Here is a 15,798-nt window from a genome sequence, read left to right on the forward strand (position 1 = left end):
GGCACAGAAAGAGAAGAGGTGTGGGGGTGGGTAATGAATGAGGCTGGGCCACGGCCCAGTGCGGGGCTGAGGTGCTGGGGTTCTCACCACAGTCCCTGTTGAAACTTCTCCTCCCAGTTGTACGACCACACAGTGAATGGCACAGAGCAGCAGCCAGCTTTTCTGAATTTACTGACTTGTTGAACTTTCCAAGGCAGCTGCTTTGATGGGGACTGGCAGCCACATCGGGTAGAAGTGCAGCTTGCAGGAAGAAATGCCATCAGCAGCAGGCAGTGAGTGAGTGTGTATGTGAATGCCTAAAGATAAATGCTCAATGTGAAAAGACTCATTCCGTGTGGTGCCTCTGCACTGCCAAGAGCAGAGGAATAGTTGCTCGACTGGCCTGGAATGTTGACTCCAGAAGCGTGTGGGTTTGAAGAGGGCTCAGTCAGAGTCCAAGGCATACTGTTTTCCTTTTTTCAGCAACTGGTGAGATGGACTCAGGGCCATCAGAGATGAGAGCTAGTAATTATTACTAGCAGTATTAAGACATGGGATAGGGGTGCTGGGTGGCTCAGCTGGTTGAGTGTCTGACTCTTGATCTTGGCTCAGGTCATGATCTCATGGTTCCTGAGTTTGAGCCCCATGTCGGGCTCTGCGCTGATGATGCACAGAGGATGTTTTGGATTCTGTCTCTCCTTCTCCTCTCTGCCCCTCCTCTGCTTGTGCACTCTCTACAAAAAAAAAAAAAAAAAAAAAAAAAGACCTGGATAAAGAGAGGGACAGACACACACAGGGAGACAGACAGTGAGATAGCAAGTAACTGACTTCTGTAGCTGTGTGATCCTGGGCCAGTTACTTACTACTTCTTTGCTTCAGTTTCCTCATCTGTCAAGTGGAGAAAATCATCATCATTATCATCACCTCGTCAGGTTAGGTGAGTTAAGCAAGATACATGTATAAAGTAGTCAGAACTATGCCTGACATCTAGTAAGTATTTATCCAAGTACCTAGAACAATGGCTGACATGTTATAGCACTCAGTAAATTTCTGTTAAATGAATGAATAAATGTTAGCCGTGATGCAAGGCATTATTTTTGTGTGCTTGTGTTGGGTGACACCGTGTGGTAGACAGGCATCAAGCAGTGTGAGTGAAGAGAGTTACGCTTGTTACATCGTCCCCGGGAGGTCTTTACACAGGTAGTAACGTTAATTATCAGGTGTAAATTGGTCTTCATCTAGCACTGGAAGCACATCTGACGCCACGCATGTGTGTAAGCTGGTCACTTATGTACAGTTTCCAGGTCCTCAGATGCCCAAATGCTCCCACTTTGGAGAATTCTCCTTTAAGAGCTGCTGGCGCTGTTGTGGGTCTTCTGCAGTGTTCCTCAGCGTTTGTTATGGACACGTGTGTTGTCTTTCATTTCCCCATGGTCTCTCAGCTCTCGGAAGGTAGAATCCCCAGTAGTGCTCTGCGTGATGTAGGTGATTGGTAAATACTGGATGACAGGGTTAGGTCACATATATATTCAACAAGATAGGAAAAATCACCAGAGTTTTATTAGAAACGTTGCTTTTAGGGAATATGTGTTGGGGAGATTTTACACGTAGAGCCGCTATGGGACTGCAGGGAGATGGGTACGAGAGTTTTCCCATCCCCCGTTGCATCTGATTGTGTGATTGTGCACACCTAACATGGTCCCTGGACCCTAGGCATTGACCTGGATGTCTAGGAGATCTCATAGAAGTGTGAAACGTGGCCTCCACCTGCTAAAGCCTGCAGTGAGGCCAAGGAGGTGGGCCAGAGCAGACTGGAAGTTACAGGAAGTGGGAGGCACGCTGTGCTGTGTGCTCAGTGATGGCCCGCCCAGGGACCACATTCCCTGGACTGCAGAGGGGAATGTGGCCCAGAAGCTGAGCAAGTGGAGGTTTTTTTTTTTTTCAATATATGAAATTTATTGTCAAATTGGTTTCCATACAACACCCAGTGCTCATCCCAATAGGTGCCCTCCTCAATACCCATCACCCACCCTCCCCTCCCTCCCACCCCCCATCAACCCTCATTTTGTTCTCAGTTTTTAAGAGTCTCTTATGCTTTGGCTCTCTCCCACTCTAACCTCTTTTTTTTTTTTTCCTTCCCCTCCCCCATGGGTTTCTGTTAAGTTTCTCAGGATAGCAAGTGGAGGTTTTGAGAAGAAGTAGGTGTGCAGCAGCCACACAGTTTGCACAGCACATGAACCACTTCCTCTGCTTGCTTGGCAAGCTGAGGTTTGTCTCACTGAGACCTACTGTGTGCTACAGCTGCCACTCCCTATCTTTGCTTCAGAGAGCTTGGAATTGGAATCACAACTAGAGTTCATTCTGGTTCTGCTCTGTTAGCTGCATGATAATCTGGTCGTAAGACCTCTTTGAGTTGAAAGATCTGTCTGGTACTTCTCTGCCCGTCTCTGTTCCTCTAGCTATCAAGTGAGGATAACGGAAGTCCCTTCTTTGTGGGGTTCTTGTGAGTATTGAGTGAAGTGACATGTAACACCATTATTAGATGGGTGAACTTGGAGGGGACTCAGGAAACAGCTTTATCATGAGCCCACCTCTGTCCTCCGTGGTGATATGGACTCATCCTGTTCTGCCTCTTCAGAGCATCTCAGGCAGATCGCCTAGATTTCCAGTGATATCCTGCAGATTACCAGCATTAAAAAGTCCAGTTCACATCAAAGGCAGTTGAAAGCATCTCTCCCCTACCAGGCTCGGGAGTCATGGAAACCAGCAGTGCACAAGGGCTAGCTAGCATCAGCATCCTCTGGTATCTTTGTGTCCTTGCTCCCTCTGGCTCTGGCCCCTCTAACGTCAAGTAAGGATCAAGGGATGGAGATACTAGACAAGAGGCAGAGCCTTTCACTGAGCTAGTGTGTTTGGCTTCCTCTTGGCTGCCATGTGTATTCTGCCATGGTTAGCCTTTTTGTAGGGGCACATTAGTGCTTCCTTAGAGGTGTCCCTCCTCCCTGCCTGTCTCCTCAGGGACCTCCACAGGGACCTTTCCCTATTTTCTGTTCAACTGACTTCTGTAACCCCCACCTTGGCTCCTGCCTCAAGTCTCCTCTGCCAGCTGACTTTCCATCATCTTATGCAGTGTCCTTTCTGAAGGAGCCTGGCTACTATTTTTCTGGTCCCCAGGGAAGTTCACATATCCTTAGCTATCAGAGTTGTCCCTGCCACCCACTCTTTGCACTCTGTCATCCTGGCAGCTGCTGCTAGCCTCCTCCAGCTTCTCCAGGCAAGGGGCAAGCTCCTGGAAACAACCTGTGCTCTGATCCAGAAACAGCCAAGGGCACGCTCATGAGCCTGAGCACTCTGCAGCGGTTACTGGGGGCATGCTGTGCCATTTCCTCTCTTGGAGGTACAGGCATACCTCGAAGAGAATGTGGGTTTGGTTCCAGACCACCACAATAAAGGAATACTGCAATGAAGGGAGCCAAATGAATTGTTTGGTTTCCTGGTGCATATAAAAGCTGTTTATACGACGCTGTGGCCTACTTTTTTTAATTTTATTTTTTTAATGTTTACTTATTTTTGAGAGAGAGAGATACAGAGACAGAGCACAAACAGGGGAGGGTCAGAGAATCTGAAGCAGGCTCCAGGCTTGAACTCGTGAATTGAGAGATCGTGACCTGAGTCGGAGTTGGATGCTCAACCTACTGAGCCACCCAGGCGCCCTAACACTGTGGCCTATTAAGTGTGCGGTAGCATTATGTCTAAAAAAATCCCCGAAAGCAATGTGCATACCTTAATGAAAAATACCTTACTGCCGAAAAATGCTGATCATCATCTGAGCTTTCGGTGAGTTGTAAGTACTGATCACAGGTCACCATAACAAATATTCAATAATGAAAAAGTTTGAAATATTTTGAGAATTAAGCAACATTTGACACACAGACACAAAATGAACGAATGCAATTGGAAAAATGGCGCCCACAGACTTGTTTGGTGCAGGGCGGCCACACACCTTCAGTTTGTAAAAAAACACAGTATCGTCGAGTCACGGTAAAGTCAAGCACGATAAAATGAGGTCTGCTGCACCCCCGTCTCTATGGGGGCTTCTCTCAGACTCTCTCACAAGGAGGGAAGGGGGGTGCTGCAGAGCTCTCCTCCCCTTTGGCCTCCTTCAGAGAACCCCCACTCCTGCCTCTCTCGCCTGCCCTGAAGTGGGCCATAATGGCCTGCCTTGGAGCATGTCCTGTGAAGATGGGTCGAATAATGCCTTTCTTTAGAGAGTGGAGGTGTTTCTCCTGTGTTTCGTTAGTGCGGTGCCTGCTGCACACCAAACGTCCAGCGAACGTTGGCTGTCATCACTGTTTAACTTCTGTGGGCTTTAGTGGTCTCATCTGAAAATTGGGACTTATGGTCATCCCTACCCTGCTGGCTGCTCAGTGCTGTTAACGTGTGTGAAACTATTGTAAGTTGGTTTTATTTTTACATCTCAGCCTCAACAGAATGGGATCTCTCCACGCATGTTTAAGGCCTTCGTAAGCAAGAGCCACCCGGAATTCTCCTCTAATAGACAGCAGGATGCCCAGGAGTTCTTCTTGCACCTGGTGAATCTAGTAGAGGTGAGAAGGCGGTTTTCCAAACTGCTCAAAGCGTTGTAAGAGGTGTGCCCAATCCGCAGGTGCAGCCCATTGTGTTGTGGCCAGGGTGCCCACCCCCCGCCCCTTTCCCGAATCTCTCATGGTCCAAGCTCGTGTGGCATTGGTGTGAGGCTTGCTCTGCGCAGCCCGTTTGGCGGAGTCGCTTCTCAGTCCCTGTTTTCTAGCACTTCTGGATCTTCCTATTCTTCTTTAATTTGTACTTATAAGAGTGTTTGTCCATAATTTCATTCACAGGTTTTTTGGTCTCCATGACAGACTTCCTTAAGAGGCGGGTGTGGTCTTTGGTGTCCTTGTGCCACCACTCAGAAGAGATGGGCACGTTCTACTTACAGCAGAGTCAAATCACATTAAATGCTGTGGTTTTTCAAAGCTACTGAGAATTTGTGATTAAACTATTTTTCCCCTTCTTAAAAAACAGCCGCTTTTTCCTGATTACAAACATGTTCTTGTGGAAAATATAAAAAGGCAGAAAGAAAATAAAAATCACCAGTGAGAACAGCCCCTACCAACAACCAGTGCTAACATTTTGGTGTCTGACCTACCAGTCTCTTTCTGGGTGCATTTAAAAAAAATTTTTTTTTTAACGTTTATTTATTTTTGAGACAGAGAGAGAGACAGAGCATGAACGGGGGAGGGGCAGAGAGAGAGGGAGACACAGAATCGGAAGCAGGCTCCAGGCTCTGAGCCATCAGCCCAGAGCCCCATGTGGGGCTCGAACTCACGGACTGCGAGATCGTGACCTGAGCTGAAGTCGGACGCTTAACCGACTGAGCCACCCAGGCACCCCTGGGTGCATTTTTTTAAAGCAGGTTTCAAACCCACTGGGACTTGAACTCAACGACCCTGGGATCAAGACCTGAGCTGAGATCAAGAGTCGGCTGCTTAACTGACTGAGCCACCCAGGCGCCTCCCTGGGTGCATTTATTAATTCTCTCCAGACTGTTTCATAAGCATTGTTTTCTTTTCTTTCTTTTTAAAAATTTTTTAATGTTTATTTATTTTTGAGAGACAGAGACAGGGTGTGAGCAGGGGAGGGGCAGAGTGAGAGAGGGAGACAGAATCTGAAGCAGCTCCAGGCTCCAAGCCGTCAGCACAGGGCATGACGCGGGGCTCGAACTCACTAACTGTGAGATCATGACTTGAGCTGAAGTCGGACGCTTAACCGACTGAGCCACTGAGGCACCCCTATAAGCATTACTTTCCACTTAACCTGTTGTGGATGTTTTGCCCATATCGTTACATATTTGGATGTAGCATGATTTCTTTTTTATTTGTATATAATTTACACAAATGCATTTACATGATCATATCATATGTGCCTTAATTTTTCCAGGGCAACCCTTTATTACCCTCGCCTCCCCCCTGCCTTGTGTTTAGTATGTCTCCCTCACCCCTTTTCTTCTGATTCCATCTAAGTCAGTCCCTCTTTCATAACTGTTCATGGCTGCATAATGTTAATTCACATGATGAACTACAGTTCATTTAACCAGTCCCCCATTTTTTGACTTTAGAGAAATGCCAGTGTTTTGTTATGAACGTACTCTAGGTGAACTGCCATGCCCAGAGGGAATGCTTAGTAATGCCCAATCTCTACACCAGATTGATAGATACTCTGTTTTATGCCAGTTTTTATTTATGGCTCAATAGTCCTAAATTTACTAACCTGATATAATCTAATCTTCAGAGGAACCGCATTGGCTCAGAAAACCCAAGTGATGTTTTTCGGTTTTTGGTGGAAGAACGTATTCAGTGCTGTCAGACCCGGAAAGTCCGCTACACGGAGAGGGTGGATTACCTGATGCAGTTACCTGTGGCCATGGAGGCAGCAACCAACAAGGGTAATGGTTCCAAAGTGGGAAACTAGCAGTGTGCTTTCTCATACGTGAAAACCCTCGAACTGGAGAGAAGGAATACGGTTCAGTCACTGCCAAGTTGCGTCAGGAGTAGACCCAGCCCAGATGGTGTCTGGTTGGCACGTCTCTTTTCCTCGTTTCCTCAGTCCCCGTGTGATTTTCTTGTGAGAAGAGTCCAACGCATCACAGGCTTTTGTTGGAGGGATTACGGATGGAACCTATTTTAGTGCCTATAAATTTGACCAACCAGTTGGCTTGGAGTCAGCTTAATTTGGTGGGACATTATTTGTAATTATAAATGTGGAAAGTTCTTTGAACATTAGCACTCATGAGTTGTGCTATAAGTTCTGAGGGAAATGATCAGAACTGCGTTCTTTTTATTTATTTATTCTTTTTTGGGGGGGGGCGCAAGTGAGCAAGGGGCAGAGAGAGAGAAAGGGAGAGAGAAAGGGAGAAGTGGACTCACTTAAAGTGGAGCTCGAGCTTACCTGATGTGGGACTCAAACTCACGAACCATGAGATCATGATCTGAGCTGAAGTCAGATGTTTAGCTGACTGAGCCACCCAGGTGCCCCAGAACTGCATTTTTAAAAAAAAATTTTTTAATGTCTTATTTATTTTTGAGACCAAGAGAGACAGAGCACGAGCAGGGGAGGGGCAGAGAGAGAGGGAGACACAGATTCCGAAGCAGGCTCCAGGCTCTGAGCTGTCAGCACAGAGCCCGACGCGGGGCTCGAACCCACGAACTGTGAGATCATGACCTGAGCCGAAGTTGTACGCTTAACCAACTGAGCTGCCCAGGCGCCCCCAGAACTGCATTTTTTGATGTGAGACATTCTAGCAGAGATCTCGAAATAACCTGGCTTTGACCTCTGAGTATTGAAAATGCCTCCTGTGGGAGATGAAGTGGGGCAGGACCAAGACCCATTAGAAGGGTCTCTGGACTTCAGAAGAAGGTAGAGGAACCATGGCCAGGCTGGGGTCTCAGGAGAAGGTTCCTTCAGTTTGTTTATCTGGTTCTTCCCAAGCAGAATAGAGGAAGGTATTATCTACTATGTTACTTATGTCCTGTGAACTGGTCATTTCTGTGAAGGTCAACAACTCAGTGGGTGGCCTTTTTCCCTTTTTTTTGGGGGGGGGGTCAGTTTGTTGTGCTAATGAGGATTATGATGATTTTAAGATGAAATGATTTCCATTTTCTATAAGCTCCTGCAACTTTGGACCAGTTTTAAAATTCTTATCCATTATATAATGTAGAAATGAGGGTAGGGGTCTGTGGTTTATTTCTGTTTTAGAATAAGGCTTGATTGCTTTCTCTTGCCAGCCTTGGGGATATTCTACTCAGTTCTGTGATCCTCTATAACTCAGTGTTTATAATTTATGAGTAGTAACTATTCTTTTTCAGAAAGGAGATTTATAATTTAGTCTCTGGGAATTGATTGTTGGGAACACCTAATGTTGGCATCCTAGATATAAGTACGTCATAAACTGATAGTGGGCTGGACAATGAATTTTAAACCCATGCTCAGATGTGCTTAAGAAAACACATAGGTACATAAGGGTGCTTAAAAACTGATAATTCAGGAGTAATTTGTTTTATTTTGGGTTTTTTTTTGGTTAACAAAAGGAATTCCCAAAAAGGCCCTTTCAAAATTATATAAAATTTTGACTTATAGGCAGTTTCCAAGAGCAGATCTGCTGACTCTTGGGAAGTTGATGATGTGATGTTTTCTTTTTCCCTTGGTATTTTAATTGTTTGAGCAGGAATAGTGTAAAAGGCCTTCTAGGTTGGTGGCTCTGCTATCTGAGGTGGTGGGTAACCTCAACCTGAGTTGTCTGGGCAGCATTGGTTAGAATCACAGGCTGTGTGTGGTAGAGGACTCTGGCCCCTATAGGTCTTCTTGCTCCTTGGTCCACACCTTCCATGACCTCTAATCAGAATGAAGAGATGACCCTTGGGTCTCTTTCAGTGTGAAATTCTCTGGTGTGAAGACTTTGTGATTGGAAGGTGGCATTTGGGTAATCCCAGTCTTGACTGCTGGACGAATGAAAGACCAGGTTCCTGCATCACTCACATTACACATGAGGGCAGAACCTCTGATCTGGGCTGGAGTTCACAGGTCCCTCCTGTCAGTCTCAAAGAAGAACAGGCAAAAAAAAATATGAATGGTTCATGCGGTCTGTCAGTGCCACTTTAAAGATGGCTCAAGATCAGCCTTTCAGCAGGCTTTTCTGGATCTGTGGAGGGCAACAAGTAAGCAATCTTGCCCCAGCCCAGAAGCCTTCAGGAAGGTTGGCCAAAGGGGGAGTTTTTCACTTTAAGAAGATAAGAGTGAGTACAAGGTCATTCATGTGCTCTTTTACTCAGATGAACTGATTGCCTATGAATTAACGAGAAGGGAAGCAGAAGCAAACAGAAGACCCCTTCCTGAGTTGGTTCGTGCCAAGATACCATTTAGTGCCTGCCTTCAGGCCTTTTCTGAACCAGAAAATGTCGATGACTTCTGGAGCAGCGCCCTACAAGCAAAATCTGCGGGTGTTAAGTAAGTGTGTATATGTGGGCACCTGTGTGTGTGTTCTTGTATGGTGGGAGTGGGGTGAGGGGGGACCCTTGACAGGTGGGGAATGGCTAGGGGAGAGGTAGCAGGGAACTGTATAAGTCTGCACATGCTTGCTCACGTGAGATGGGATAATGAATCATACAACCCTAATTATAGAGCTCACTTGTATGAGACCTGTCCAATAAAATGTTCATAATTTATATTATGTGCTAGGGAGGGAATGCCTTTTTTTTTTAAAGGCAAGGCTGTGGTTTATCTTCTATTAGGAAATTTCTTTTTTCTAAGAGGATGTAGTCAAGAACTCCAACAACCCCCTACCCCAACCCCATGGTAAGAATGATATTAATGAAGAAATTATGGAAATACTCATGATAGTCTTCAATATTTAAACTCCATATGATATAGTTTAATTCCATAATTAAAAATTTGGCTTAGAACTTGGTGACCAGGGCTCTCAGGGTATTTCAAAGTGGACATAGGGCTCCTGCTCTTTGTTCAAATGAGCTGCTCAGGATTTAGCTAGGAGATGTTCAGTTTCCACATTGTGTGCCTCATTGTCAGGTACATAAGTTTTTTTTTTTTTTTTTTTTTTCTGCACTTGACACCTTAATCGATTTTATACAGTCAAATGTGTAAAGTCCTCATAGTCACATAAAATGAAGGGAGGTCTGGAAGTTTGGTTCTGGGAATTTTATTCCTTTTAGATATTCTTTGTTTTTTAAATTTATTTTTAAGAGAGAGAGACAGAGCACGAGCGGGGGAGGGACAGAGAGAGAGACACAGATCTGAAACAGGCTCCAGTTTCTGAGCTGTCAGCACAGAGCCCGATGCAGGGCTCGAACCCACCAGCTGTGAGATCATGAGCTCACGAGCCAACGTCAGATGCTTAACTGAGCCACCCAAGCACCCCACTCCTTTTAGATATTCTTTGGCCATCTGTCCTCCTGACAAAAATTGAGCTCTATCTAGTTGATGTGAAAGGGGAATGAAGGCTGAAGAGCTACTGCTGGATGTTTTATCACCTCAAGTAGCCGTCAAACCTAAATTCTTTATTCTCTGGAACAGCCATCCCTGGGATTCCTCTTTGTTTCAGATGATTGACTTCATATGTTAAAAATGGGAAAGCACAAAGATTTATTTCAAAGAGCTAAAAAAAGCCATAATTTCTTAAAATGATTGTTTTAAATGTTGTTCATATCCAAATGAGGTTAATAATTTTCCATTCCTTTATCAGTTATTCAATGTGAAGTAAGTTTTTATCCTAGGATTGCTGAGTTACAGGGTCTGTGTTGTGTGTGTGTGTGTGTGTGTGTGTGTGTGTGTGTGTGTGTTGTATGTGTGTCCTTGCAGAGAAACATTGATGAGTTGGTGTGCTAAATGTGTGAAATTTACTTCATTGCAACTTGGAGACATCATTGGGCAGTTAGACATCTACACAGTATCTTGGTGGTAGACCCACTTTCTTTAATTATTTTTCCTCCAGCTTTATTGAGATATCGTTGACATTATTGAGATATTGACATATATAGATATATATTGAGATATAATAACATTGTGTACGTTTAAGGTATACAACATAATGATTTTATTTTATTTTGGTTTTTTTTGCTTTAATTATTGACAGTAGGTGGAAGATTTCTCAAACAGTTATCCTTCTCTTTTTGCGCTTTAATTCTGTTTATGTATGGGATATAGAATGATCAGGGGACCTGGCCACCTAGAAAGTCCCCAGCATCAGATGTAAGCTGCAGAGTTGTTCTTCATATACCTGTCTGCTTGGCTACCCTTTTCTGTTCTTCAGAAAAGTAGCCTTGTGTCTTAGAAGTGCAAGGTGTGACACACTCTCTGGGCCTGCAGAAAGGAGCCTTCTTATCACTTGGAAAAGGCCCATCGTTAAAATGGAGTTGGGAGGCATTAGCTTTCCAGAGACAGAGGCTCTCACCCCAGGGTGAGTGATCAGGAGATCTAGATCCTTCTCCTGTGTCCACTTCCCAGCCTATGTTCTATCCCAGGGCACAGTCACCACCCAGTGTCCTTCTTGCATCTGTAATGGAGGAATGATGCTTGCTTACCTGGTTTTTTCCTCAAGCGCTACAAAATATTTAGTTGTAGGCAGTGCTAACATAACTCTCTAGAGGAGGGGTTTCTTCTTTCTCTAATCCTTGACAGTAGATATTAAACATGTTTATTCCTTTTCTCTGTCTTTTACATACATACATGCTCTCATTCTTTTATGTATATGAAAAAAATTAATACTGGATGTATCCAGTTGTTAATAATTGAAAACTGGTCTTTGTGGAAAAGGAGAAGACAATGTTAGGTTAATAAAGCAGCTACCATTTTTTGGTCCATTTATTATTCCAGGTCATGTGTTAAGCACTTACCATCAATTGTCATTTAATCCTCTTGGTACTACTGTGAAGTGGGTGCCATTCTCCCCATTTTATGGATGAGGAGATAAAAGGAGAAATAATTGGCCAGTAAGTGGCAGACCTGGAATTCATTCAGATCTATTGAGTTCAAAGTTTAAACTCTTAATTCCTCTGTTACATAGTATCCAATTTCCCTTATCATTTCGTATCTGCTTATATCCTTATAAACCTTATACAAAGCCTTGCATATTCCTTATTATGCCTTATCATGTTTCAGGTATTAGTTTTGGGAGACACAGTTCAGGATATTCCTAAAAGATTTTTTTTCTTTTTCTTATTTCTAGCAATATAGACATGATCTCCTTATGTTAGTTTAGGGTCTTGAATTTTTCTTGTGTTAGACCCAGACACTGAAAGACCAGGAAGAGGCAAAAAAAATGTCCTTTTTGTAGATCTTCAGTCAGTATAGACCAGAATAAAGACTCTTTCTTCAAATAGTTCTGAACAGGCAGTCTCTGGGAAGAATATTAGTGTTTGGACATTTCATTCACCTAGCAAGTATTATTGTTCACCTGGAATATTCTAGGCAGTGAGTTGAACAAGACCTAGTTCCTGCCTTTAAGCAGCTCACAGGGGAAGGGTCAATAGGGAGAGATTTTGTGTGGACTTTTATCATTTATGAAGAGGAAGGTACAGTGTAGGATTCCAGAGTGCAAGCTTTGAATGGACAGGCAGTGTTTAATCCCCAGTGTAGAACTTACTGATATGTGACCTTGGCCAAGTGACTTCATCTCCCTAAGCTCCTGTTTCCTTATGTGTAAACCAGGATAATAATAGTTTCTTCCTAGGGATGGGGTGAAGGTTAAGGCAAGATAAACTATGCAGAGTGCTTTGTATAGTGCCTCACATGCTGTAATTACTATTACCGTTGTTTTTATCTTTCCTTTCATTTTTTTTTCTTGCCTTAGGTTATACAGTTGGACTGTGGTTGATTAATTGTCGTATTTTCAACATATTCAATGGAAAGAATAGAATTGTATTTTTTTAGTTGCCAGGTTTTCAATACAGTGGACAATATTAATTTCACAGAGAAGGACAGCTTATATATTTTCTTATTAAAGCTTTCATAGTGTTTTTGCCTTGATTATGATGGGCAAACAATTGATATACTTTAAGTGATGATAATAGGTTGTCAGTAGACAGTGCAACAGTGTTGTCAGGCACAATTCTAAGCACTTTGTATACTAAGTGATTTAGTCCCCATAGCAGTTTTTTGAGGTAAATTTGCTGTGTGTCTACCTAGATCTTTTTGAATGGTTTACAGTCTCATGGTCTTTCAGGAAAAATTTTAATTCCCAGGAATTAATTTTAGGAATAAAAGAGTAAGTGGTGCATAATTTACACTTTTTGCTAGATTTAACTAACAAACTTGATGCCCCAAACCTGCAATTAATGAATGCACATTACTGGTTTTGAGATTATTTTGAACAGATATATATTGAGCAGTTACTGTCTGTGTGATTCAATTTGAGACCCTCTACAGGCTACAAAGATGAATATAATATATAGCATGTTTACCTAACAGGGTAAATATAATGTGGGCTCATCTAATCTGATTTCTGGTACTCTTAAGTTGGTAGTTAGTTACCCATAACAAAGGGATGTGTTAAATTATCCACCCCTCTCCCACCACATGCCAGCCTCCAGTTCCCTGCACTGCCCATGGTATCACCAGCTGATTTACTCACCCAGATACTGACCACAGAGCAATTTTAAGAGTCTTGGGGCTTTTCGACCACATTTTGGAAATAACTGATAATACTGATGACTTTTGGCTGATCTCACTAATACATATTTTCCAGCTTTTAAGTTGATGTGGTAAGAAGAAGAGGTCAGAGAGGTGACATTTTTACATTAGTTGAAAATACTGCAGCTGGAGTTGGTTGGATTTTGGTGAAATTAGGACTTGGCTATATTGGAGTAAGAATGATGTTTATTATTGCTTCTCAGAAGGTAGGAAGCCTGATTAGAGATAATATTACAGTTTCTGGAGAATGAACCAGGGTAATAATAGATAAGTTCCTTAGGATCGTTAAGTTCCTGTTTTTTAAAGAACTCCCTTACATCATTGCCTGGTCCCTTCTACCATCCTTGTGTTGGAGAATTTGAGATACAGAGAGGTTAAGTGACTTGCTTGGGGCAAAAAACAGGTCAGTGATAGACCAAGTCAGTGTTCAATGCCATGGATTCTAGCTCTTTTATGACAAAATAATCGTGCTAATTCCCTGGGTATACATAGTATATGTTCTAGTGTGCCAAGTGCTTTCACATCATTTTATGAACATTGCATAGTCCTGGCAAGTAGATATGATTAAGAAATCTGTTTTGTATATGTGAAAATGGAACCTCAGGGAGGGTCAGTGATTTGTTCACATTGGAGTGAATTAAGTAGCATATTCTAGACCCAAATCCACATCATTTTGACCCATTTTTGGATAGTGTTTTGTCCCTGTACTATGGCTTTTCTTCTACACTAGGGGGCAGCAATGCATTTGTATTTGCTTTCTGAATTCTGGGCCCACTGCATTCCAGGTAGAAGGCAATGACTTAGATATGAAAAGTAGAGTTTGTGGGGACGGTGTTCGAGAATCTTTCATTTTAAGACATAGTATCTGTCTACAGCTTATTTTCTTTTTTACATAACCTACTATATCCACATTGACACTCACATAGAAATGGTTGTTATAAACAAGGTGATAAATGTGGAGAGAATGAGCTGGAACTGGGGCTTGAATTTGGTATAGTAGGTAAATAGTCTGCATAAAATTATCAAACTAAAGTCCAGACAATTCCTGAAAGTTTGAAGGGAAACTCGAGATATTGACCATATGTATTAATTTAAAAATGTAAGGTCAGATTTAGATATTTTAGATGCTTATCTCATTATGTATATATATTTATATATATTTAGGATTCACATGATCATGGATTTTAGATACAGTAGTATTTTAATGAGGTGTTGGCATTTTCAGTAGTCAACCTCAACCAAAGTTTCAATAAACCCTCCTTATGTCAACTTTGTGCTGTAAGATAGTGATTCTCTGTGGGAGCAGAGATTGGGGGTATGTCAGGATTGCTTGTGGAGCTTTTCTTTTTTTTCTGTTTCTCTTTTTTCTTCTTATTTTTTTTAATGTTTATTCACTTTTTTTTGAGAGACAGAGACAAAGTGTGAGTGGGGGACGGGCAGAGAGAGAGGGAGACACACAATCTGAAGCAGGCTCCTGGCTCCTAGCTGTCAGCACAGAGCCCAATATGGCGCTCGAACCCACAAACTGCAAGATTATGACCTGAGCCGAAGTCAGACACTTAACTGACTGAGCCACCTAGCCGCCCCAACTTGTGAAGCTTTTCAAACCCCACATACAAACATGTAGTACATGCACATATTATCCTGCAGATAATACACACACACACACACAGACACACACACAGTTGGTCCTTGAACAACATGGGTTTGAACTGTGTGGGTCCAGTGGGTTTTTTACGGTACAGTGTTATATTTTCTCTAGCGTATTTATATGGTAAGAATACAGTATATGATGCATATAACATAAAATATGTTTAATTGACTCTATGGTATAGGTAAGGTTTCTGGTCAACAGTAGACTATTAGTAAAGTTTTTTGGGAGTCAAAAGTTATATGTGGATTTTTGATTCCATGGGGGGTTCAGCACCCCTAACCTCTGTGTTGTTGAGGGGTACTAAACTGTACTAAATTCTAGCAAGGGTTTTAGAAAAAGATGTCTACAGTTGAAAAGTACTTTTCAGAAATACAAAATGCCACAGCAAAATAAAAGTGTAATTTTGCACCATGCTCCAAATCACTCTCTAAGGACAACATTCTCCTCCGTTAAACATGTTCTCCTTGGGAAAAGGCCAGGAAGAATGACTGGTTGCAGGTGAGTGTGTGTCTGCTTGTGTCTGTTTGAGTGTCCTTCCTTCTCAGTGCAGTCACTGGAACTGCCAGGTGTGCCTCAGACAAAGCTTTGGATGCTTCATGAACTATAATCATGATTCTGATTGCCTTGTTTCATTGATCTAATCCCCTTGTGTTTCCCAGAACATCTCGCTTTGCCTCATTCCCTGAATACTTGGTAGTGCAGATAAAGAAGTTCACTTTTGGTCTTGACTGGGTTCCCAAAAAATTTGGTAGGTATCTTTTGCATGCTTTTGCTTGAAACATCAAATTAGCCATTAAAAAAATGGCGTGTGAAAGGGCCCATGTGGTTGGCTGTCAGAAATAGTTCCATTTCGTTCTTTTTCCATTGTCCTCACCTTTCTCTTTTGAGTCACAGTATATGATTTGCACTCATAATAAAAACTATCA

At 42.7% G+C, this 15,798-nt stretch overlaps 1 protein-coding gene across 1 annotated transcript in view; it reads left to right on the plus strand.

Moving 5' to 3' along the window:
• Nucleotides 1–15,798, plus strand: part of USP13 (ubiquitin specific peptidase 13) — a 115,109-nt gene that overhangs the window by 71,802 nt on the left and 27,509 nt on the right. Inside the window, exons 11-14 of the mRNA XM_040480830.1 lie at nt 4,461–4,586; nt 6,310–6,463; nt 8,847–9,021; nt 15,532–15,620. Of these exons, the coding sequence (XP_040336764.1) occupies nt 4,461–4,586; nt 6,310–6,463; nt 8,847–9,021; nt 15,532–15,620 (544 nt within the window). The remainder of the gene's footprint in view (nt 1–4,460; nt 4,587–6,309; nt 6,464–8,846; nt 9,022–15,531; nt 15,621–15,798) is intronic.

Source organism: Herpailurus yagouaroundi, unplaced genomic scaffold (assembly GCF_014898765.1).
Source record: "Herpailurus yagouaroundi ecotype Mexico unplaced genomic scaffold, PumYag 159, whole genome shotgun sequence".
NCBI classification, from domain to species: Eukaryota; Metazoa; Chordata; class Mammalia; order Carnivora; family Felidae; genus Herpailurus; species Herpailurus yagouaroundi.